At 36.4% G+C, this 25,853-nt stretch overlaps 1 protein-coding gene across 1 annotated transcript; it reads left to right on the top strand.

Annotated features, from left to right (window-relative positions):
- The first annotated feature begins 8,190 nt into the window (after positions 1-8,190).
- On the top strand, positions 8,191-24,396 carry ilf2 (interleukin enhancer binding factor 2). The gene is made up of 15 exons (XM_028036263.1): positions 8,191-8,373; positions 8,858-8,917; positions 9,395-9,437; positions 9,702-9,806; positions 9,897-9,974; positions 10,055-10,157; positions 10,542-10,607; positions 12,522-12,638; positions 13,077-13,155; positions 13,250-13,337; positions 14,321-14,382; positions 17,937-18,051; positions 18,268-18,358; positions 19,887-20,042; positions 24,210-24,396. Exons 1-14 carry the CDS (start codon positions 8,369-8,371, stop codon positions 20,036-20,038), a joined length of 1,164 nt encoding a protein of 387 aa, XP_027892064.1. The 5' UTR covers positions 8,191-8,368; the 3' UTR covers positions 20,039-20,042; positions 24,210-24,396.
- The last annotated feature ends 1,457 nt before the right edge of the window (positions 24,397-25,853 follow it).

Consider the following 25,853-nt stretch of genomic DNA (forward strand, 5'->3'; position numbering starts at 1 on the left):
TGGTAAGACAGCAGCTGAAAGGCCTTTATTTTGTCTTTGCAACATCTCTTTTATCCAAGAGTTTCCTTTAGATCCAATGGAAACACCTAAAACACAAGGTGGATGTCATAGAAGAAATGTTAAAGGGAACACCAAGTCAGATAAATATTTTAAAGCAATGGAAATGGTTAATCAGAAAAGTGAATATTCATCATGTGGAAGTGAAAAATAGCCTACCTGTGCCAGGCTATTTTTTATAGCAGCTGTATTACAATACCAAAGCAATTGGTTGCTCCTGGCAGTGATCAAAAAAAGTCACGGTCAACTTTTCTTTGTCAAACTTCTGAAAACAGAAGTCAAAAGGTGAGTTCTGAAAGTTGTAGAGAATGAATTTAACGCTTACACATGATGCATTGACATAAGCAGAAAGTGATGAATTTCATAAGTGGTGTTTTACTAGGTTGTATGTATTAAAATTCCTACCCCACACTGAATTCACTGTAAAAAAAAAAAAAAAACAAGTAAATTACTGGCAGCAGGAATGCCAGAAATGTACCGTTTTTAACATTCACTGTCATTTAATTTGACAGTATTTTACCTTAAATTGAATAACAGTAAATCAATGGCATGTTGGGTAGAGGAAGACAAGGAAAACCCCCTCTTCTTTAATCTTGAAGTAAGAGGAGCAAGCAAAAGATAAAATGTACACGCTAGTCATTAATGATATTAACATAAAAACCCAAGGAAAAAGAAACAAGAAATGTTATGGTCATTTGAATAAATCAAACTATTCGAATGATTGCCATTTATTTGTTGAAAACATTAAAAAGTCTGATAAAATAGTGGATGAAACAACTTCTAGTGGACAGAAATTATTTGTCAAGTGCATTTCCACTGGTGAACTATCTCCAACTATGAAACAAGGCCACAATACTCTTATTCCTAAATCAAACAAACAAAAAAACTTTTGTTGAAAAACTGCAGACCAATAACATTATTATGTAATGATTACAAACTCTTAGAGTATGTGTATGCAAACCAATTGAATATAAATAACAGAAATATTTGAATGTCAGTCAGCTTTTAATAGAGTCAGAGTATTCACAATTTTTGCATACTTGTTCTTGATATGTTAGATCGAGAATCCATTGACCCTGGTGGTTTAACTTCATTTTAACATTTTTACAAGATCTTTGATATGGATGAACATAACATTTTACTTACTTTAAACTTCTAGGGTTTTGCTGAAAATTTTTGGAACATTTTAAAAATGTTTACACTGATACATTTAGCTCTGTATCTCTCAACCCTGGTATGACACCCAAATTTAGAGTTCTACGTTCTGATTTAGTCAATCATCACTCAAGAATCCCTTAATAAGGCCTAACGTCCATTAATTCACATGCTTCCCAGCCATGCTTTGAACTTGCATGTGCACCTTTCCTTCCTGTCTGACTTTCAGTTGGATAGTCCAATTGGCTCCTCTCCCTCTGAGGTCCCGATCCTTCCACTAGTCATGGCCAAATGAAGCTTCTTGAAGCAATAAAGTTTTCCAGCCCCTTGCTTTGCCCTAACATTCATTACTTGATGCTTCATGCATTACTCACTTGTTACATCTGCTGCTGAAACTATAACAGCCTTATTACTCAGATAGATCTTCAAAAAATTACTAAATGCAATTTTGTCACAAAGTTTTGCCAAACTCATGTTTAGTAACAGGAGAGTCAATTAAATCCTATTTAACTGTCATCCTTTTTAGTTATTAAAATGATTTGTAGTCAAACTAATCCTGCTATATGTTGACTGTCATATGCGCACATGTGATGCAGCTGTGTGAGGAAGGATGTTGTAGTGTGTAGGCACACTCTACAACAGTGAACAAGCACTCAGAATGTATTGGGCTGAAAAGGCATTTCTTACAGTGAATGATGGTCTTTTGTTAAAGGGGGAAAACAACTATGAAAAATGATGTGCTCATGAGATAACATGACGGACATCAGGGAGTGGTGAAATGTCGAGAACGAGCATGGCAGTCACTGAGCCAGTAGTTAAAGGAACTGGTTCTAAAATGCCACACCTGCAACAGAGAGAAAGAAAATCACACTGAGCTACTGATGCCATCACAGTATCCAGACAGACCATGACAAAAAACTTGCTGCTGATCTGTTTACTTTGCAAGGGAAAAATTATATTCTGGTTGTGGTTTATGCATCAAGATTTGTGGAAATTGCTCAACTAAGTCCCACAAGATCAGCCAATGTGATGATTCCTGAAATCTGTGTTTGCAAGTAATGATCATAGATAATGGTCCTCAGTTTTCCTGTGGTGCTTTTGCTACATTTGCAAAGTTATATGGATTCTGCCATATTACCAAGATATCCACAAAGTAACGGGGAAGCTGAACGTGCTGTTAAAACAATAAAGAACTTGTTGAAGAAAGCAGCTGATCCGTATCTCGTCTTACTTGCCTATATAGCAACACCACTTTGGAATGGGTGCAGTCCAGCAGAGCTTCTTATGGGAAGAAGACTTAGCATGACGATGCCAACACTTCCATCTTTGTTGAGGCCAGTTCTTCCAAACAGTAAGATCGTTGCTCAAAAAGAAAAGGAGAGAGTAGTAAAAGATGCAGAGAGATATGATTCACGCCACAGAGCAAGAGTTCTCAGCAAACTTACTCCAGGACAAGGTGTGTGGATTAAAGACCAAGGCACAAGTGGAACAGTGATTCCCAGTCATTCTACTCCACTCTTATACATTGTGGAAAGACCCCATGGATCAATTAGGCGAAATTGTCATCATTTGGTTGCCATGGAGCCTTCAACGGAGCCAGATGTACCGGAAGGTGATGTTGCTGCAGAACAAGTTCAACCGAGTTCTGAAGAACCTCCACAACAGAGCCTTCCTGAACTCTCACCTACTCCTAGAACCATGACGAGTTGTGAAATCAGATAGACTGAATTTGTAGCTAAAGGAAATAAAATAATTGGTGTAAGAATGATTAAATATGTATTTATATTTATATTTTTTCTAGCTCTAGGTAGAAACAGACCTTACAGTTATAGAGGCAGATTAATACTCTAAGGTCTGTAGAATCAATGATAGTCCACTAACAATATCCATATTTCCTTAACACCACCCATTGATTCTAGAGAGGGAATATGTGGGAATATGTTACGCATGGTTAAAAACTACAAATGGCCACCTGTGATTTCATCATAAAAGAGCGTCAGGCTTAGGTAGTCAAGGTGATGCTGATTGTTATGATGAAGCCCCAGCTGGAAGTTTGGTGATCCTGAATAAACCAATAATGATGATACAGTTTGACTCAGCATACTCTTTTTAATAATACGACAACTACAACAAAATGAATTATTTTAAACGTACAGTTAAGGTATTTTTGTTTTCCTAAGTCATTATTGGAGATATTTGTTGGAGATATGCGTTTTGTTACAACTTGTTGAAAACAGAAAATTCTATGTAATCACACATATTCAGTGAAACAAAAACTATTTCAATACTTTACTTTTGAAAACTGATTTTATTCTATTTTTGCGACAGAGCTTGCTCAATGAACTTTGCCATATTTCCAAGATGGCAAAAAAATGCACATTAAAATGTACTAATATTAATTTAACAGTCTGCCATTTGACCATAGAGACATGTTTTTTTACTCATATAACCATCTCTTTTATGCAGCTAAAAGTTAGTTTGGTATAAAGTGGAGCTAATGTGCTAACAAAGGTCAAGTTAAGGACAGACATACGGCATACATAAAAAAATAAAATAAATGCCTGATGCTACATTTGAAAAATAAGATTAATGCAACTAAAATTTCCTTTTTAAAAGAAACTATAAATGTTGTGACCAAACATTCACAGACCAAAAATGTAACAAGAAATTTTTTTGGAACTCTAACAATTTTCTTCCTGTTGGGAACCTCTGTCACCGCCCGAAAGTCTCTTCCTTCCCTCACTAGATGTCCTCAGGGAGCAGGTTTGGAGCTGAGCCTCTTTGAGGTTCTTCCGCACACCTGCAATTCATCTTCCTTCATTAGGTGGGGCATAAGAAGAGCCGGTGGTGCTGGCCTTGTCACTCATATAGACATACTTAAAAAAATATTGTAAATGCAATATTGTCACAAAGTTTTTTGTCAAACTCATGTTTAGTAACAGGAGAGTCGATTAAATCCTATTTAAATAATCATTTTTTAGTTATTAAAATTATTTAATAATTTATAGTATTCTTTGAGATTTGATTTGAATCCTGAAAAACTAAAATTCTTCAAAAAATCTCTTTTTCTTGGATTTCTAGTTGGCTCTCCGATCCCTTATATTTTTACTCATTAGGCCAGAATTTTACTCTTCCAGCAGCTTTAAGTCTGTTTCTGCTGTGCAAGACTGATATATATTTGCAGAACAAAGAAACAGTGGAGATTTTAAGAAGGTGAGAATTTTGGAGGTAAAGGGGTAAATTATTTTGCTGCACAAACCAGCACAAACGGAGTCGAATTAATTGACACCCATTTTGTCTGATTTGAAGAAGGTGGGGGGGCTGGTTGACCTTTGATGACCCCTAGAGAACGTTTTTCTTAATATCTTTAGAATGATTGCAGCACAAGCAAAACCTTTTGCAGCACAAACCAGCACAAACGTTTGACATCAATTTTGTCTGATTTGAAGAAGGTGGGGGGGACAACTTCACTCAGGTCTTTGACCTGCCCTATACGCTTCGACTTGGGATTCCACTCAGATCGTGGTTTTCTCCCTCCTGCTCCAAGTTACCCTCCACAGCGGTCTCCGCCCCGCAGCAGCCCCAGCTGACTACTGCTCCATTGCTGCTCCACCCGAGCCCAACTGTCGTCCTTCCCAGGAGGGTCGCCCTGCCCGCACGATTAAGTGCCACCGGCGTTATCCGGCCTCAGCATCACTGCTGGACTCACACCTCTCCTTTGTCCCCAGTGTTCTGACCCAGCCTTCTGGTGTGGGTGTGTTCCTGTCCTGGACTCCCTCATTATGTGACTAGCAGGGGGAGATCTTTTTAAAAGTTATGTACAAGATGCACCGGAACACAGACTGAACAGTACACAATATTTTATTAACAATCTCCTTAAAACATTTCTCTTTTTAAAAACATGGCTTCAGGCCTTGCCCTGTGACAAACTGGCGACATGTCCAAGGTGTACCCCGCCTCTCACCCGGAACGTTAGCTGGAGATAGGCACCAGCAGCCGTCCCAGCCCCAATAGGTACAAGGGTGTATGAAAATGGATGGAAATGGCTTCAGGCCTACTACTCGGTCCCTGGAAAGAAAAGATGTAGCAAGACAAGACAGCAGAGCGTCCAAAGCGCTGCAGCTCCAAAACAATCATGTGCCTAAAACAGAAAACTCATTAACTGTCTATTCAGGTAAAGTAAATTAAAATCTAAATAGCAAGTAGCTTACCCAGGAGTGGAAACAAAGCCTACCCAGGGAGGGAGCGGATCAGCAGGTGAGGACTAGATGGAAGCCGCATGCCGCAACAACCTGCAGCCTCTAACGCCAGCAGAGCAATGCTCCAGAAATGCACGGTAGGTGTAGCACCCAAAACCCAACCACAATCCCAGCCCAGCCAGATGATACAAATGGCACTTACAATCTTAGATGAGCTGATCAAGCACACAAGCCACTCAGGCAGCCAACATGTAGCAGGGAAACACAGACACTTGCAGCCCTTGCAGCAGCCTGCTCAACTATAAAGCCATCTGCCCCGTCCACAAATCAGCGGTGCCCTTCTGACTGCATGTGGTGCGCAGAGTGGGGAGGGTGGAACGCCATCTCACCACATTTACATTGTCAACTTCTTGTAAATAAATCTTAATGAACTGCTCTAATCTCCTGATGGTGTTTCTGAATGTGGGTTAAACGCATTCCCAAAGGCATGACACTTCCCATCTAACCTGAGAAGAAAAAAATTTTTAAAAATCATTGATATCTTTAAAGAAGTTATTAAAGATAGCTTTATCTTTAATAAAGATAAAGCTATCTCAGTAAAGATAAAGCTATCTTTATTAAAGATAACTTTAATAAAGCTATCTTTCACCACAATTACATTGTCAACTTCTTGTAAATAAATCTTAATGAACTGCTCTAATCTCCTGATGGTGTTTCTGAATGTGGGTAAAACACATTCCCAAAAGCATGACACTTCCCATCTAACCTGAGAAGAAAAAAAATGTTAAAAAATCATTGATATCTTTAAAGAAGATAAGTACTAAATAGCTTTCTATTCCACTCCCACAAAGAACCTAAGATATTAATTTCATAATTAAAGCTTTCCCTATAATGACTTTCTGCAAAAGAAATTCAAAATAAAAATCAATTCCTGTGCGTTTTGTGACTGAGGTTTTGATTGAGACAATGCACCTTTTTTTAATTGCGACTTCATTAATGTTTTTAGAAAAAATTTCATGGATATTGTACAAGAAATCAATTCCATCTTTAAGTTTTAATATCATAAAATGTGGTCTTTTGACAGGGAAGTAAGAGTTAAATTACAATGTATGGCTAAGTTTTATTCACAAATATTGCTTTCTAAAAATCACCTCCATTTTTAAAGTGAAATATTTTATTTAAGATAGTGCTTAAATGTTGCAACATCACAAAAACCCAATCTTTATACCAATATGTTAATATCTTAATTTAAGATTTTAAACTTTTCTTGCATTTGTGACATTTTGTTTTATTTTCCTCACAGTTAGTTTGTGACTATTCTTTTTTGTTTCTTTTTTCTGCTCAGTTTATCATATGAAACTTTATTACTAATTTGTGCCTTGTCATGCTGTTTTCTTTGAATTTTCAATAAAGACTGGAAAAAAACCAAACAGTGAAACAATGCCATAAATACGTCTATTAACTCAGAACGACAAATGCAGCAATAAATTGTGGGTAATACCATATTCATAATAAAATGGGTAATACACTTCGACGAAGTCCATAAAAATGCGGACTTCGTGTAAGGGCAGAAATAGTACCCAAAATGGGTGGGGCAAAGGCTGGATGTGGACAATGTGGGACACACTATGCACTCAAACCCTTCAACATAAATCTGAAGGACATTTGAAGGACACAAGGGTGGAATGAGGGTTTGTGTGCGAGTATTGGGACAGGGCCTGTGTTTGGATCAAGGAGGGTTTTCCGCTATTGATTGACAATTACCAAAAATAAATAGAAACGTTTTTCTAACTTCAGTATCAGACCTATGTTTTTATTCACAAGCCAAGGTATATTGGAAAAAAATATACTTTCTCATAGGAGGAGGGGATGGAGTTCTGTCCCCCTCCTTACCATGGAACAGGTGTTCTAACTTTCTGTGCTACCCATGAATCCGGAGGCAGAGGCACTGAGAATCGTTCAGTTATTATTAGACTGAGGGCAGCCAGACTAATTTATTTTGCTATATTCTTGCATAGATAAAAACGTTTTTAAAAATCTAAGAAAAAAAGTACAAAAGTAAATAATATAAACCCAATAAAGGGCACTTAGGGCACAGACTCAAGCTTTACTTATTGCTAATCAACCAATAAGTGAAGTTGAAGGCTTATGACATCACCCCTCCTCATTTGGATAACGAGGCAGAAATGTAAAAAGAGGAGACAGAAAAATCAAAAAGAAGAAATGAAGATAAATGACGTGGGAAGAAAACTAAATAAAATGGGAAAAAAAGATAGGATTATAAACGTGTCTAAGGAAAAACATTAAAAAAAATTTAAAAACATATATTTTTTATTTATAGTATGTGTGTAAGTATATAATTTGTTGGAACTAAACTGAAAAAATAAATATGAAGATCAGCTAAAGTGTATAAAACGTATGGTAAAGTCCTCCTTTTTAAAATTAATTGGTGCATTTTTTGTATTGATTTATTTATTGTGCAATTTATGTATTCCTACTTTTGTTTTTATTTCTGTCATTTTCAGTCCCCTATTCTATACTTCCGAAATTAAATTTTACATTGAGACAGTGGATCATGTATTGTTTGCTCCCAGCATACGGTCGAAACAAACAAATTGCAGCTGGACATGCAAGACCTTTATAACAAAGTCTTCAGTTCAGGATATTATTCTTTTTGTTCAAGTACATTTAAAAGACGAAGTGAATGGGAAGAATATTGATTTTTGTCTATTTTACAAATATTTATTTCATCTAGAGACCCGATCCACACCTAATTCCGGTAGGTGGCGGTAATGGGCGAAAACGTTGCTTTGCCAACTGCCATTAAACAAAAAGAAGAAATCGGAACTCTTTGTGTGCTAGTAACGCATTGGGTGCTGTGGTAGCTTCAACCATAAAATTTGTTTATAGCAGTTCTCTCTTTATTTTTTACTACAATATTCAAAACGTCGTACGCAATGAGGTAATTATGACTAAATTCTGTTTGGTATAGTTTATGCCTTAGGAGCAATTTGTTTACTGATATAGATGATTAAGCTAGGCTACTAAAGTAGCCTAGCTTGGTTTAGCTTGCGCAGCTGGAGGCTAATTAGAAGTGAGCGCTGTAATTAATGTATGAAGCAACATAAACCAAGAATTACTCCAAAGAAAAGAATCAGTTCTTCACTGAACCTCGATCCGTTGTTTTATGGTGTGTAGTAGGTTATCCTTTTAGATTGACGCAGTGCCTTAAATACGACCGTTTTTATACGAACTAATGAATTGCCCGTTTTATTTAATTTTTTACTAAAAGTTACATTTTTAAAACCGAATTTTATTTTACTATGTTTAACTTAATGATTGGCGTGTTTCTCAAAATGCATTGCCAACGTTTCGTCCTAGTAGTTTAACATTAGCTACATGTGTTTCCTGTGGATTGTCTAACATGTTTCTGTGTTAATATACAGAGGAGACCGCGGCAGAGGTCGAGGGGGCCGCTTTGGGGGCCGTGGAGGATTGGTTCAGGGGTAAGTGTGTTGTTAAACAAGAAATGTGTACATTATAAATATTTTAGAAACGGTGCACTGATCAGATTCACGGAAATTGTGTAATAGGTTTGCATCGGAAATTTTACGGGCCAAAGAGTGTAGAAGTTGCAAACTTGATGGTGGGAATAATTGTTTCATTGCATGGTGATGTGATTGAATGACTTGATGTTTATTGCATTGTAAATAACTTGATAAAAAAAACAACATATCTAGCTATAATAAAATCTGCCTGTCTATATGTATTCTTGTTTTCGTTTCTTTTTTTAATTTTCATTAATTTGTTGGAAATAAAAATATTTATATTCAATCTGGCTCCGGAAGGTCCACTACTAGCTGAAACTGCCACAATTTGAGTTTGCTGTCTCTTTGGTCTTTGGAATATTTGCTCTGATGTTTACTTCTACAGCAAATGTAGAACCGCTAATGTTTTCTTACTTTCTTTTTTTTACTATTTAGATATCGCCCATTTGTCCCACACATCCCATTTGATTTTTATGTGGTAAGTGATGGAAATGCCATAACTGCACAGTGATAATGGACATTATATGTAGATTGCAAATCTACATATCTACATATAATTTAGATGTGAATGGGTTCTAAGGTCTTATTGACCTATTGCAATACCATATTGCATAGCGTTACACAATGATCACCATTAATCACACAATAACTGTCTTTTCCAACAATTACAATAAGCTGTTAGTGAAGTAGAAGCATTGATGAGCACCTATGAGTACTGAAGCAGGTTTCTGTTTGGCACCAGTGTGAGATGGCATTCCCCAGAGTAAAGCCTATGCCTGACGAAACTGCTTTCAGCGAATGTCTATTGAAGAGAAACCAGGACTTGAGCCCCACACCTGCAGAGCAGGTCTGCCCCTGTCAACGTACTATAAAAGTTTTTTAATCAGACATCATGCTCTCTGATAATCTGACCGCCTTCCTTTTCTGTATCTCTTAGTCCTCCATCTTATCTTTAGTCACAAAGATCAATAATGTCATCGACAACCTGATTGTAGCACCTGGGAACTTCGAAGTGGTAAGTAACACATCTTACATGTAGATCAGTTATTTTTTGCAAACAAAAAAAAAAAAAAATCTCTGTGCAACACTTAATAGCAAATTGAAGAGGTCCGTCAGGTTGGCTCATACAAGAAGGGCACTATGACGACAGGACATAATGTTGCTGACTTGGTTGTCATCCTAAAGATCCTCCCAACACGTGAGTAAATGTTACAGTGAAAGAACTTAAGCTGTCTTTGTTGCTTATTCAGTACGTATCACTTCTCCAGTGTTACCTTTGAGTCATTAAGGCTTCAGGATTCTTATGCAGGCTGTAGTTTCATTATCACTACGTATTTTCCAAGTCTGAATGTCTTTGAAAAAATATTTGTATTTCTTACGCATATTGTACACTTACAAATGTTGTGGTATGCTTTGTGAATTTTGTTTGAGTAATTTAGCTCCATAAGTTCAGTCTAAAAATGTCCTAATACAAACTTTTAATCATCTAATACAAACTTTTAATCATCGCTATATGGTAAGCAAGAGTTTTTATGGAAAGCCATAGGTAATTTAGTAATATGTGTGTATTAATCTTAAACAGTGGAGGCAGTGGCTGCTCTTGGAAACAAAGTTGTGGAGACCCTTCGCACCCAGGACCCCACAGAAGGTAAAGTCAGTGGAAAAGAGAGGGTTGTATCAATCATTGGTATTTGCTACAGTCCTTTCCTAGGCTTTTTCATAAAGTTGTGGGTTTAATACATTTTAAAGCCACTGGTTAATACACATTGTGATATTCAAAGTTACTTTTCACCTAAAACCTCCAGCCTTGTAATGTAATGGTAAACCGTGATTCAGACTTCTTCAAAAACAGGACGATAAAAAAACAAACCTTGCATCTATCAGCTATATTCCCAGTTTTGTCCAACAGTTGCAATACATTTTAACCATCATGGCTTAAAAACAAAGTTTATTATGTAAAAGTAGATTATACCTGTGAATACAGTAGCAAAAAACAATAAATCCAGTAACCAGTAATTTCAGAAAAAAATGACATTCATGTTACCAAAAATCTGTTCACACAGTCTTTCCTTATGTCTTTTATTTGGATTCCTATTAACTGTATCTGCACTTCCTGAGGTCCTGACATGCATCATAGACAACAAAAATACATACCATAAAGAGATCACACAGTAAATTTAAAATAAAAGTAACTACAAGATAAATAAATATAAGTAAAAAACAGAGACCATAGATCAAAAATGAATTTTACTATAATGAAAAATATTCTACGAAAGGACATTCACTTCAATTTGTCAAACACATATACAGACATTTGTTTATAACACATAAGGTTCTAATCAATATAGCACAATATAACATTACAAAGAATCATTTAGCATAGTTGTTTCCTTGCAAATACCTTCTTAATGCTATTATACCGACCAGAATACAAAGTGATAAATGATTTTAAAAGAAAAAAACCAATCTAAACAGGGTGAGAATGCACAATTGAGCTGAGTTGTGGAACACCAGACTTGTGCTTTGGGAGCAGCCCTTTAAACCACAATGCTGTGTTAGAGCAGTAACTGTTTATAAGCATCTGCTTTTGGTTGCATATAAATGCATCACCGTCCTGTTTGGAAATGTTATTGTCAACATTTAAAACAATATTAGTAATTTAAGATCGCATTAAATACAGTTAGAAAGAGATCAGAATAAAAGCTATTTTGCAAAGCAGAATAATTAGACTTTTATTGGGGGAATGAACAGTAACAAAGTTTACCACTGGATCTGGTTGGTTATTAATTCTTTATAAATTTGTAGACCAAGTTGGCTCCTTGCTCATGATTTCAGGTTCTCTGTTTGGTGCTTGATGTCTCAGCTTTAGCCATGGACAGCTGCCCAACAATGTTCTGAGTTTTCTAACTTGTTTTAAAATTATCTGACAAACCATTTCCGAAAACTGATTCAAATTTAAATGAGCTGACATCTCTCTCCTCCAGTGTGATTCTGCAAAATAGTCCTGATTATTTAAACTCTTTGGTTAACAATAACCCCCTAAATCTCTTTTTCTTTGCAATTAAGCTCTCAGCAAATGGAGATTTGTTGTAACACCTCTACCTTAACACTCATGTTAATTCTTGTTGGACTACTTAATTGTTTCTACTGATGCCAGGATTGAGCTGCTCATCTGAAACAGACGGAACACTCAGTTTTTGTGTTCAGGACCTTTAGGGAAATGTAAGGTTCCTGTGAATTGTATGTTTATAGGTAAAAACTTTTCTGGAAATGTATATCAATGTTAAATGTGAATCATTTTTTCTAAATATGGAAATTATCATCCAGTTCTACTTTAAATGGTTTGAGAACTATAAATAAAGATGATATTTGCTATTACAGGGAAATTGCAAATAGAATGTAGGTACTTCTACTATTTTGTACAATATTGAATCTAGATAGTATTTCTAATATTTTCTACATCACTAATTTTTTTATTATTGATTTTTATTCAGGATTGAGTTTAAATTAACTGTAAAATAGTTTCATATCCTAAACGTAATGTGTGTATGTCTATTTTCAGTGCTGTCTATGCTGACCAATGAGACAGGCTTTGAGATTAGTTCAGCTGATGCCACTGTTAAGATTCTCATCACCACCGTACCACCGAATCTCCGCAAGCTTGACCCAGAGCTGCACTGTATGACCATTCACATCATGCATCATGTGCATGTCCAACACATGTCTGCAGGGATGAGTACTTTGTGCTGTGGCAGTGGGAATGATTGTGGTTATTTCAAAGTTAGCACCTAAAAAAGAATGATTGACATATTGTTTGTTCTATAAAAAATTTGTGAAAATTTTTAAATATAATTTTCTTAAGGAAAGTTGGTGACATCTGTGCGTTTCTATAAATTTGAAGAAAAAAATAGCGTATGACATTTTTACACAGTACGCCTGTTCAATGTTTTGGTTAAACGTAAAAATATTGGTAACTACTATTTTAAATTTATGATGACATACACAATGACAGACTTAGAAGACAGAAGTGTCATGAATCTCAAGAAAATTTTAAATGTTGGCTGTTGAAGCATGTTGGATGTACTCTTCAATAAAAATCACATTTTCTATGTGTTAGTGGACATCAAGGTTCTACAGAGTGCCCTCGCTGCAATCCGCCACGCACGCTGGTTTGAAGAGAATGCTTCTCAGTCAACGTAGGAACATTTCTGTGAACACACATCACAGCTCTTTTTTCTGTACTGGCTCCTGCATTATAATTACAATCACCTGAACTTTCCTATTTGTTAGAGTCAAGGTATTGATCCGCCTCCTGAAAGATCTAAGGGCTCGTTTCCCTGGTTTTGAGCCTCTGACTCCATGGATCCTGGACCTACTCGTAAGTTCCATTGATCTGACGTTTTATAAACTGTATTGTTCTAAACATGTCAATTAGTAAAGTGTTTCCTGAAATGTTGACTTGTGAAAACATGACTCTTTACTGACTTAAGCTATTGTGCTTAAGTCTGCCACAAGTGATGTAGGAGGACATCACTTATAGCAGATCTAGCTGTTATTCAAACTATGCAGTACAAATACATAAGCATGCTATTGTTAAAACATGCTTAACAATGTTAAGCATTTAAACATTGGGTTAGGGCATTAACCTAACCCTATGTATGTGTTTTGACATACAAGTCAAAACACATCATTTGAATTGTATGCGTTTGTTTCTACTTAGTTGTGTGGATTGAGAATCTTTTCAGTTATCCAAGGTTGATGTCAACTGTAAAGCAACCATTAGTCAGCAAACTTCTGTTTGAGGTGGTGGTTTTTTTGTAGAAAAACACACTCCTCTTCCTTCACATTCAAAAACAGAACGATATCACCCACTTTTGAAGTTGCAGTGTGCAAGTTTTATAATAAATATTTTTCACATGCATTTTTGAAACTGTCACTATGTTGTGACAATATAGTACGAGACAGATAATCTGTGAAAAAATTAAGCTCCTAACTGTATATCTGTTCTTAGCACTTTTTCCAGTGCTAATAACAGATATACACAACTTGGTCAGAAACAACCAATCATAGCCAGGAGAAGCCTGGAAATGCTCAGGCTAGTTAGCATGGTCACTGGTGACAGCAGATGAGCAGTTTGCGCAAGAAAATTGTAAAAACACATCATGCAAAGCTGGTCATTGTTCCATGCATTTGTGAAACAGGATTCATTCTTTGACAGGAAACCAGTATGTGGAGCAATATGTGATATTTAACTGAAATGGTTAGGCCATAGGCACACTAAACAGCACGTACAACAGATTGATCGACAGCACTAAGACACTCCTCCGTATTTATTTTGGCAATGTTATGTTTGTGTTCCAGGGTCATTCTGCTGTGATGAACAACCCATCCAGGCAACCCCTGTCTCTGAATGTAGCCTACAGGTCTGTTCTTAATTAAGGGGTTCTTACACCTCCCACCACTTTTTAAGCATTTTCAAATTATATTTAAAACATGTCCAGGTAGTAATAGGAATAGCAAATTGTGCATATAAATGTCAAATTCCATGGGGAGGGGATAGTACAAGACGTTATGCAAGTTATCACCAGTGGGTCCTTTGCTTCTACCTTGTGTCCCTTTAAATCAGGAGTACTCAGTACGTCGATCGCGGGGAGATTTTGAGGCAATCTCGGCAGTAGGTGACAAACTGAATGCAGCCAGGACGCTGAGACCAGCACGTCATCTTCTGACGCACTTATCAAAAATATTCACTAAGATCCAAAACATTTTTAACTTTATTAAAGAATAAAAAAATCAACAAAATGTATTCAAATTAATGACCCAACAAAAATAATAATCTCAGTAATTATTTTTTCAACTAGGTGGAGCGCAATTCTGTGCGTTTCGGCTCCATTACCAAAATAATTAACAAAGGCAACTCAAAGACTGACCCTGACTAGCAAAAAAGGAACTTAAAATTAGCTAATCAACCACCGCTGTGTACAGGGAGCGCTTACTAAAAGTCGCAAAATAAATATCAAACATGAAAACCTAATATTGTCACAAACTGAATGTTAAGTTTTTAAGATGATCTCTGCTCTGCTCGTGGAGGGCAGCTGGTTGCCAGGCAACGGGTGTGCTTAAACTACAAAGAGAGAGAGTAAAAAGCTAGGAGTTGATTACCTATTCGAGTTATTTTACCTTTGTTTACCTTTCCTGTGGCGCATTACAGCCGTTGTAATTTCTGAATGTTCAATAAACGACAAACTTAGACTAATTACCTCATTCCTTTGTTAGTATATGTCATTTACAACAAACATCAAAAATGGTAAATATGTTTCATTAAGTATTTAACAAACAAATGGCTTTTACCGCGATAATTATGTGAAATAAAATGGCTAATATTTTAAAAAATAGTTTGGTGCTCTCTTGCTCTTGCTTTGAGCTCAGAGTCTGAGAGGCTTTTCCTCTATCAAACATACTATTTGTTGTCTTACTCATTTATTTATTGTGTTACTCATTCTGCTGCAAGTTGGCTCAATTTTGACACGCAAGACGTAACCAGTAAAATCCGGTTTAGGATTTTCAAAATAAAACATCCGGAAGTAGTTTATTATTTCTTGCACGGCCCGGTACCGGTCCGCAGCCCGGTAGTTGGGCTGCTTTAGAAAATTAACCTGTAATAATATAACATAATAAAAATATCTTATGTAAAAATAATAGCTCACTTTTTAAGTTGACCTGGACAAAAAAAACATAGACAAAAATCTGAAATATTCAATTTAATAATAAAAAGGCAGACTCACAAAGACACGTCTACACAATTTCTATACACAAGTCTTTAGTTTATGTATTCATCTTCAGTCAATTTGAACTCTTCAAGCCATTTGTAACTTTTATGTCCATATGAAGGACTGGATTTGGCTCCTTCGTCACACAGAAACACATCTGCCAGCCACAACGCACTCTACCCACCCATTTTTTGCGACAAGGGTGGTATTAAATTTATTTTCCGGTTTGTCCTTAAAGCAACACTTGTGTTAAGCATCAACTACAGAGCAGCAGCAAGCTGTTTAGGTTATCCGCTCACCTGTATAAATACAGTGAACCCTCGTTTTTCGCGGGGGTTACGTTCCAAAAAGAACCCGTGATAAGCGAAATCCGTGAAGTAGTAACCTTTATTTTTTTACAATTATTATACAATGAAATACTCCATAATACATTGAAACCATAGAACAAAACCTTTTTACAGGCCCAAGCATTTGTTTAACAAATAAAAGTACTGTATAAACGTTTTTTTTTTTTTTTTTTTTACAAATAACTACCGTACTGTAAAATAATAATTTTAATCATCAATGCGAACTGAAGGCTTCAAATTGCGGAGATCAGCACCGCCCCACCGCGACCCGAGTTATTGGATTAGAACGGGAGAAAATGAAAAATGATTATGAAAACAAAAATACAAAGTATAGTAGGACAAATGGTGACTCGCGTGTATTTCACTGCTCTTCGGACTGAGCCTCTGCATCCTGACTCCGCTCTGTAGTGTCTTTTTCTTCTAAAGCCCGCAGTGCAGGTGTGTGTTTTCGAGAGAAGAACATAGTTATCGGTAGTTGTTGTCGCTCTTTTTTCTTCTGGGCAAAAAGAATCTTGAAATTGGCGAGATGTTTTACGTACGTGTACATATTAAACCGCAATGTTATTGACACACAGGTAGAGAAGAAGCGGAGAGACTGTTTAGCCAATCAGAATGCAGAACACAATGCACGATGCAAATCTGCGAAGCAGCGAGATCGTGAAAGGTGAACCGCGATATAGTGAGGGTTCACTGTACTGCAATCTTCTTCGCTGTTCGCTCTGAACCAGCCACCAGGCAGCAGTCCCAGTAGGAGAAAGGCTGCTATACACCATGCATCGCACTAGTCAGTTTAAGGATGCTTATTGATCCCCCCAAAAACAATAAAAACCCAGACATTATCATAACTCGATGAAATACTCCCGGACCGAACTTAAAAATGTAACTTTGTGCTACTATCTCTTAGCTTTCGTCAACAACTCATAGGCAGAAGTGAGAGTGTTGCGCAACAGAAGTAATCACCGGACCGAAACACGGTGTGCTAGATAATAAAACAATTTAACAAAACTTTGAGGCAGGTAATTTTCCTCAAGGATGAAAAAAAATTGCTGCAGCTAAAATTTAAGTATTGTTTGGTTTTTATTTATACTATTAGCTTTTGGTGTTTTTGCCAACTTTATATTTGTCTTATTATTACAACCCTAACCCCTAACGTAATTTTATTTTTTATTTTATTATTTATCTACCTGTGATGTTTGGTATGATTCACTTTGGTCAGCTGAGGCTGTTGTAAATGTGCTATATAAGTAAACTTTGACTTGACTTGAGGAATTTTAATAATTGCGGTACTTGAATCATTCGAGGAATCATTACAGCCCTTAGTACTGTAAAGTTAGTAAAAGAAGCTTGTACAAACACAACACTTTTTCCAAAGCTGCTGATTAGCTAGCCTTTGTGCCTTACAATTGTGAAAAGTATTCTTTCTTTGACAGGATGCCAATATGTGGAGAAATGTGTGATATTTAATTATACACAATTGTCAATAGTTTTCTCTCAGGTTATTCAATTTAAAATGTTGGCAAGCAAATAAGGTATGCAATCTTAGTTTTGTTTTGAGATATTTGTTTGCCTTTTCATCAGAATGTTTTCATACTTTCTCTGCTGGGCCTACATGAGAACTACTGCAAATATAGAGGATCTTGCTGATTACTGGTTGCTAAAGCAGTTTTCCACTTCTACAACATACTTATCTATGCACTTCATGAGCACTGCATACTGTGCATACTTTGAAATTAGAATCTGCTGCCCCCTATGTGGATTTGTTGACAGTACTGACATACTTTGTAACAAAAATGTGTATGCTTCTCAAAATCTGCACACATTAATCTGTCTAAATAGAAACATTGTTCTGAATTTGTTTAGGCGTTGCCTTCAAATGTTGGCTGCTGGTCTCTTTCTTCCTGGCTCTGTGGGAATTACTGACCCCTGTGAAAGTGGAAACTTTAGGGTGCATACAGTGATGACTCTGGAACAGCAGGTAAATGCTTGACTTTGTTGTTTACTGCGGTACATCTGTGGTGTTGGTCAATATTTATTATTATTCTTAATTTTCTCTTAATATAGGATTCAGATAAATATCTTGCAAATAGAAAAAATAAACTTGCCGCAAGAGCGGTTGCAGACACAACGCAGCTGAACAGAAGTAAGAACTGAAACATGACAACCTGATAATGTTTCTTTTGTTTTTCTTTAGGACATGGTGTGTTTCACTGCCCAGACATTAGTAAGGGTGCTCTCTCATGGAGGTTACAGAAAGATCCTTGGCATGGAGGGAGATGCCAGCTGTAAGAAAATGGCTTTTCTTTGCTGCCTCCTGGAAACAAGAAGGATTTCTGATTTAACAGACCATTTGTTATTATGTTTCAGTTGGAATTGTTTATTTTTTATTTAGAATTACCTGTAGGCAAACCAGAACATATTTTGTGCAGATGTGCTGTAAGCATATGAAATTTTTACTACGGCCTTACTGCTCTGTTCAATGCTTGCTAATATCTTCAAATAGTTTTACAACATCTTTAAAGCTGCACCGAATGTTGAGATAGCTGTAGAGGTGGAAAGAATACCAAAGTAAAGCACTTGCGTAAAATACAAGTGAAGTTGCCAAAATAAAATGTTACTCAAAAGTAAAATGTTATGCTTGTGAATTTCACAAAGAAAATTAGAACATATTGGTTTCAAACTATTAATTAAAGAAGAACTTTTATAGATATCCATCAAAAAGAAAACATACATAATGAATATTTGGGAAATGTGTTCAATTCCTCATGTCTTTTGTCAGCTTCTGTCTTTCCAGTTCTCTACAGATAATCTCCCCCATCTCAGCATCTGTCTTTTATCACACCAAACCTGCTCCATCCTTCCGTACATCTATCTTTCTTGTTATTTTCCTCTTTCTCAAATCCTGGCAATTCTGATTTTCATTACATCCTTTATCCAAAATGTCCACTGTCCTTCCTATCTAGCAGTTCTAAGTAACAGACTTCAAACTAAGAACCTGATGCTGTTTTCAATTCAAATTATAATCACAGGTACCAGATTAAACTGATATTATTTACATTTGTTGTTAAAATATTATTTAGAATGTTTACATAGTCATAGTCTTGAACATAAACCAAGCTAAATTTATACTGTATGACAAAGCTGTTACCTTTCTGTTTATCTGTAATATAATATACGTAGATAAACTGGTTCCATGGGTTTTTTTTTCCCTCAGAGGATGATTTGAACTTCACTTTAGTTTTTTGGTTAATGCCTCACGAGTAGTAGCCAATCAGCTACTGTGCAAAGCACAGTAACTGATTACTATCCCAGCAGAAGGATCGACATTGTTCTACTGATGTTTTTTTTTTTTACCATTTTAGGTTTTACTCATAAATGGATATTTAAAACGTAATTGAGTACTTATACTTCTCTTTAAAAAAATGTACCCATAAAAGTTCAGGTTTTTTAAAACAAGTGCCAAGTACATACAAATACAAATTTTATTCAATTGCTGTAGCTTGAGTAAATGTAACTAGTTAGTTTCCACATTGGGTGGGTGTACTGCTGCCTTTTAACCCACCTGCCTTTTAAGCTTTAGCACCACCACCCATCTTTCCACATCTGCAGAACTGGAAATCAAAAGCTGGTTACAAATAATGGGCCATATAGTGATACTGCCCTAGGTTCAGGATGAGTTTTGGTCTTTTGTGAAAATCTGTTGTATTTTTTAGTTGCTTTTCTTACAACTGCTTATTTCAGCTAATCAATTGAATATTTCATATTTAGTCACAAATCTAAACAAAAGATTAACTCTAAACTGTTCTTTCCCAGATTTGGCCATAGAAATGTCTACATGGGATGGAGTAATTGTCACTCCATCAGAAAAGGCGTATGAGAAACCCCCAGAAAGAAAAGAAGAGGAGGATGAAGGTTTGGAAGAAGGAGGAGATGGAGAAGATGAGAGCATGGAGACACAGGAGTAGGAAGGTTAGAGCAACTTGACACAATATTGAAACCAAATCACAGCTTTTGTTTTCATTTGCGTCTTAAGAAGGGGATGAATCTGTAATACAGTGCAACAGAAAAGGCTGCATTGTTGAAAAATGTTTGTTGTTCCAACAACCCTCATAATTTCTGAAATGGGGTCAACACTGAATTTTTGACCTATCAAAATGTAAGTGTTCCTTTGTCTGGTTGTAGCTTCGTTACGCTCATAATCTGGTTAAAAGCTTAATATTTTATAAAATAATTTTCACTTTTTTCCATTTCATTTTTATGCAGTGAAAATACTCTCAAAACATCTGTACGTGTGTAATACTGGATTTGTAATCTGTGTAAGCATCTTTGTGTGTAATTTTGGATAGTTGTATCTCTGAAACATGATTTGTAAACCGTAAAGAGGAAATTTGTTCTTAATTCTGGGTACTTGTAAGTATGTGGTTAAATGCATACACAAAAATTAAGAAATTCCAAATGCAAAATAAAAGTACACACACACAATTACAATTTCTACAAACGTTAAATTTCTGCACACAGATTTTTTAACTTCAATCTCACAAATCTGATCATTCCGAATTCAAACCTTCTCCTACGCCTACAAATGTTTAATAAGAACGCACAAGTCGCCTAATACACACAGACAAAACTGCATTTATGCACAGATTCGGTTAGAGTGCACAAGGATTTTTGAGACTCATTTCACTCTACCGACTAGGCCTGTCGTGATAAACAATAAATCAATTAATCGCAGGATAAATGAAAGTTATCTGGCAACAAACTAGCAGACAAAAAAACTTAGGTGTAACGGGTTCAATCGGGGACACACAACACACCACACACTACAGGATGGGTTACAGTTATCGCAAGTGACAATCTTAGAACGTTGGTCGTTCAAAGATTGTCGTAAGGGGAAAATTGGGGCAAAAAATCATGTAGTGTGAACTGCATGAACTACGGAGGAGTGAGCTATTGCATCAAGTCGTCGGATATGCCCGTCTTCTCTATCTAAATCTAATGATTATTGAAGGGCAAAATAGTATACAGACTTCATACTCTTTTGGTTGAATGCAGTATTTACTTTGATTTTATGTTTTGTTTTTATTCAAGTGCATTTTTTGTTAATGAAGACTGAGAGTCAATTTTAGTTTTGTTTTTGGTTGTTTTGTTTACCAGTTCCAGTGTTAAATATTGTTTTGAAAATAAGGTGTATCTGTTTTTGGCAGGATATCGCTTGGATTATTATGTCATTACCATTACATTAGTTTAAAATGATCTTCAAACAATATTATCGTTTATCACAATAATTTTGAGACAATCGCTCAGAAAAATTTATCATTACAGGCCTACTTCCGACAGCCTCAGATTCTTGCGTAAATGGTGCGTTTATTTGCTCGCAGAAAACTGGGTCATCTGGTTTTTGTTCGGAGTTTAGTATTTTTATCCTCTGAATGTCTGTCACTGTGCTTGTGCCGAAGAGGCAAAGATGTTTGCCACTGACAAACCTGACTTTGACAGTTACTGAACCTGAAAATTACTTGTATCTTCATAATGTATAAGTAGAATTTTTTATTTTAATGTTGATTAAATTTGTATGTATTAAATATTTTGCTGTGAAGGCTATTTTGGCAGCAGTGCTTTAAAGAAATGCATGAAATATAATTTTTTTTAAAGTATATGTTTATTAGCTGTTAATTGTCAAAATATCAATTGAAAAACAAATTTGCTGTCTTGTGAAAATCTAAACCATCTGAATATATTTTTCCATCTGCACGAGAGAAGTTGAGGGGGGCAAGAAGGAGGGGTCACGGGGGGCGAAGGAGAGAAGCTGAGGGGGTGGCTAGAGTACGGGGATGGACAGACAGACAGCGTATTGCAAGAAGGGGGAGGAGGTCTGACTGTACACTAACCCCCTTCCCCCACTCCCCCAGATATGCTATTTTATTTATAGAATTATAAGTAATTTCCACTATAATAATGTTGTATCTACCAGAGGATTCCTCTGGTCATAATCTTTCATTAGAGCCCTTATTGATGACTGTATGTTGAAGCACTGAGGAGTTACAGTCATTTGAAGTTTTAATATCAGGTGTTGTCCAATTGTGCCATTTTGAGATGCCAAATGGAGACTCAGAATGGCACACTTGGATAGCACCTGTACATCCTCAAAAATGAACATGTCCAAAATGACATTTCTTTTTTGTGCTATCTTGATCAGTCTTGAAATCCATGAGCAGAATACTTTATTCTACAGATTTATTGTATTTTCCAGTCCTTTCATTCAACATTCAATGTGCATTTACAAGAAATAAAAATGAAAAATCTGGGTGAAGCAAAAAATATTTTGTGTGTGTGTTACAAACTACTTACAGTTAAAGTACTTTTGACTGCAAAAATAGAAAATTTAGCTTGTCATCTTCATAAAGAGACCAAGCTTTTGCATGTATTCCAAATGGTTCAAGAACAGCAGCTGATTTAATTTGGGTATACTTTTTCAGACGTTTTTGGTGATTTAGGGGGTGAGGATTAAGGGGTTAATCAACTTGACAAGAACAATGACAAGACAAGAATACCAGGTTTGTCCTGGTTTGCAGATGAAGTATATTTTGTTCAAGGGCTGATGAAATGGAGTCTTTGTGCATTTCACTCAGATCCAGACACAAATACAGTTTGAACTGAAGATTTTGGAGGCTGTGTGAACATTAGTCTAAATCATTATTTACGCTGAGAAGTCAGCATAGATAAAGAAGGTCCATTTCAGTTCCTTCTGGTGAATAAGGTCCAGCAGCAGATGATGTTCCTGGCAGGTCCAGGTCTACCTTCATTACTGCTGAAGCAACAAAATATGGTTACTGTGATGGTGACCAACATCCAGCTATATTACCTTATGAATTATAATTAATTAAATTGGCCATTATATTTGGAAATATGTGACTAGGAATTAATAAGTAAATTAACTGCAGGTAAATAGCTGTTGTCTTATCTGATGCATGTGCCCTATTTACACAAACACAAAGTAAATTTATATACAGAGATGTATATTGATAGAGGTACTGACAGGACAGAGACAGAATAAATAATGCGAAACATAGAAACATAAACAAAACAAGATGGCCTGCTTGGATTGTTGAAGTTTTGCATTTGCCAGCATGCAGTGCCACTATTAAGACGTGAAATATTTTTGCCATTATTTGGTGCAGGCCAACGGTTTTTTAACCATATGCATGCACTGCTATCATCACAGATGGTTTTCTGACTGCCTTCACCTGACAATAAATAAAGAGCAGATGATCCACAACACTGCAAAAGAAGTGTATAATTATGCTGCAGAGTGAAGGTAAAAGGGGTGACGGGCTCATTTAAAATTACTCGATGTCTCATTATAAACGGAGAGCAAAGCGTGCAGGTTTAACTTCTACTTACTTCTGAGGGCAGACCACAGGGACGCTCTGTCTTCTATCACAGCCTGTTTTTCCACCCAACAAACCATTTTGCCACCCTGTGGTCATTTTTTAAACCATATAATCTCATCTGTACCACTCAAAAATACACAATATGTCTACAAACTATTTTGGAGTATTATAAAGAAGTGCTGAGATATTCCGAATTCCAACGAAATAGCCACTTTGGCACAGTGACAGACATTCAGAGGATAAAAACACTAGACTCCAAGCAAAAAAGCTGGAATTCAAACCAGAGTTGTATACAAATTTCCTTGTTAGGGTTTACAAATCATGTTTTACAGACACAGCTATCCAAAGTGACACACAAAGATGCTTACACTGATTACAACTCTGGTATTACACACGCACAGACTAATGACTAATACTATTTTCACTCCATACATTTTTGCCTGATTTCAATTTATGTATGTTAGCACAGATTGCCAGGATGGTTTTCCAGATCTTAGTTTCGAATGGGGTCTTGTTTTTTCAAAATACAGTATGGGTCAGCATTCCTTTTTTAATCTTTGATATTCTCTCTGTGGAGAACCATAGAGCTACACAAAACTATTTTGTACCTGGGTCTATAATAGAATTTACAAGGGATTATTTTGTGCTTTTGTTCAGCGTCATAGTATCATGTTGTGTTAAATGATGGTTCCTAAAGAACCCTCCAAAATGACCACGTCTGTACTGCTGTTTTTTCCATTCACAGTGAACTGAGCTGATCTTAATAAGGATGATGTGGGGTACACTGAGGAACCTATCAGAGGAGCTCCATTGGAAGCCAGAATTTCCCGAAAATGGAACTGTATTGTCTTTTAATTGAGATGTTTTTCTTTCCCTTAATTTGGTTTTATATTTGCCTTTGTAAAAGTTCAATAAACATGTTTTCAGATTGGGTTATGTGTTTGTTCATGAAACAAGTGAAATATGAAAATAGCAGAGCATCATCCAATCAAAGCAAAGCTTCCAATGAAACATAACTGTACAGTAATGTTAAGGAATGATTTCTAACTGACCCTGGAGACATCCCTTACACCAGCGGTCCCCAACCTTTTTAGTCGCTTGGACCGGTCAGCCCTTTGCAATTTTGCTGGAGGGGTGAGGGGTGTTCCGATGTTGTTTTGTTACTCATTCTGCTGCAAGTTGGCTCAATTTACGCGCAAGACGTAACCGGTAAAATCCGGTTTAGAATTTTCAAAATAAAAGACCGAAGTAGTTCATTATTTCTTGCACGGCCCGGTACCAATTGGTCCCAGTCCGCGACCTGGTGGTTGGGGACCACTGCCTTACACAATGTTTTAACCAACAGGCAGTGTCAGCGTGTTGAGTTTCCTTAGCATAACAAGCACAGTCTTTGCTGCAGTGATAATAGACTAACTGCTAACTTCCAATCTTTGCCCAACAGTTGATTGACCCACAACAGATTGTTTTTTGCTTAGCAGCACCAATACTGCAAAATTAAATCTATTATGTTAAAGCTTTTTTTTTTAAAGGTTTTAGTGCCTTTAGTGGCCTGTATTTGATAGTGAATTGACAGGGAAGTGGGTAATGAGAGAAGGGGGAAGACATGAGGCAAAGGTCGCCAGACCTCGAATCAAACCTCTGTGACAGCCGCATTGAGAACTAAAACCTCCATATGTGGGTTGTGCTTAACCCTACCGCCACCACAGCACCCCATTATGTTGAAGCGTGATGGGGGAGAAAGGGATTTTCTTTCTTTTCCGTAGGAAGTATTGTTTCCACTTGTAGATTTTCAAGATACAAGGTTTTCAAATGAATTATGAATATTTTATTTCTAAAGTATCCCATTAGAAAATAATGTATTGAATCAGTTACCCGCTTTGATTCCCATGCAGTGTACAGCAACTTTCATAATCCACAGATTGATTAACTTAAAGGGGCAGTATTGTGTTTTCCAGGATCATAGTACCATTTTATAGCAGAATCAAGTAATTATGTAACCTTCAGTTGTTATAAAAGTAATGTGTATATCAAACATGACTTAAAAGAAAATTGACCTTGCAATTTAATGTCTTGTAATTGGGCCTCTGTCTCTTTAAGAAGCTGCTCTTTCCAACACTTTACCTTCAGCACATCATCTCAACAACATTTCAACATTAAGCTGCTTACAAATGTTCTTCGGAGTATTGGATTCAGAAATGGTTACAGTGATATTAGAAGCTCCACTAGGTGTGTAGTTGCTGCTGTCGCTAATTTGAAGAAGCTAAATGGGGAAGGCAGCTCTCTATGAGATGGGAGTGAGAAGCTTGGTGAGGAAGAAGATCTAGGCAACCCCAAATGGTTGCCAGAGATTCAAAGATTTTTTCAAACATGCATGAAAGAATCAAAGCAA

The sequence above is a fragment of the Xiphophorus couchianus genome, chromosome 13 (genome assembly GCF_001444195.1).
Source record: "Xiphophorus couchianus chromosome 13, X_couchianus-1.0, whole genome shotgun sequence".
Classification (NCBI taxonomy): Eukaryota; Metazoa; Chordata; class Actinopteri; order Cyprinodontiformes; family Poeciliidae; genus Xiphophorus; species Xiphophorus couchianus.

Bases quoted from the DNA above. Each gene is read 5' to 3' on its own strand.
- ilf2 (XM_028036263.1), top strand. The intron at 9,807-9,896 runs GTCTGCCCCTGT...TGTATCTCTTAG, and splicing joins GCCCCACACCTGCAGAGCAG to TCCTCCATCTTATCTTTAGT. The intron at 18,359-19,886 runs GTAAGAAAATGG...GTTCTTTCCCAG, and splicing joins CATGGAGGGAGATGCCAGCT to ATTTGGCCATAGAAATGTCT.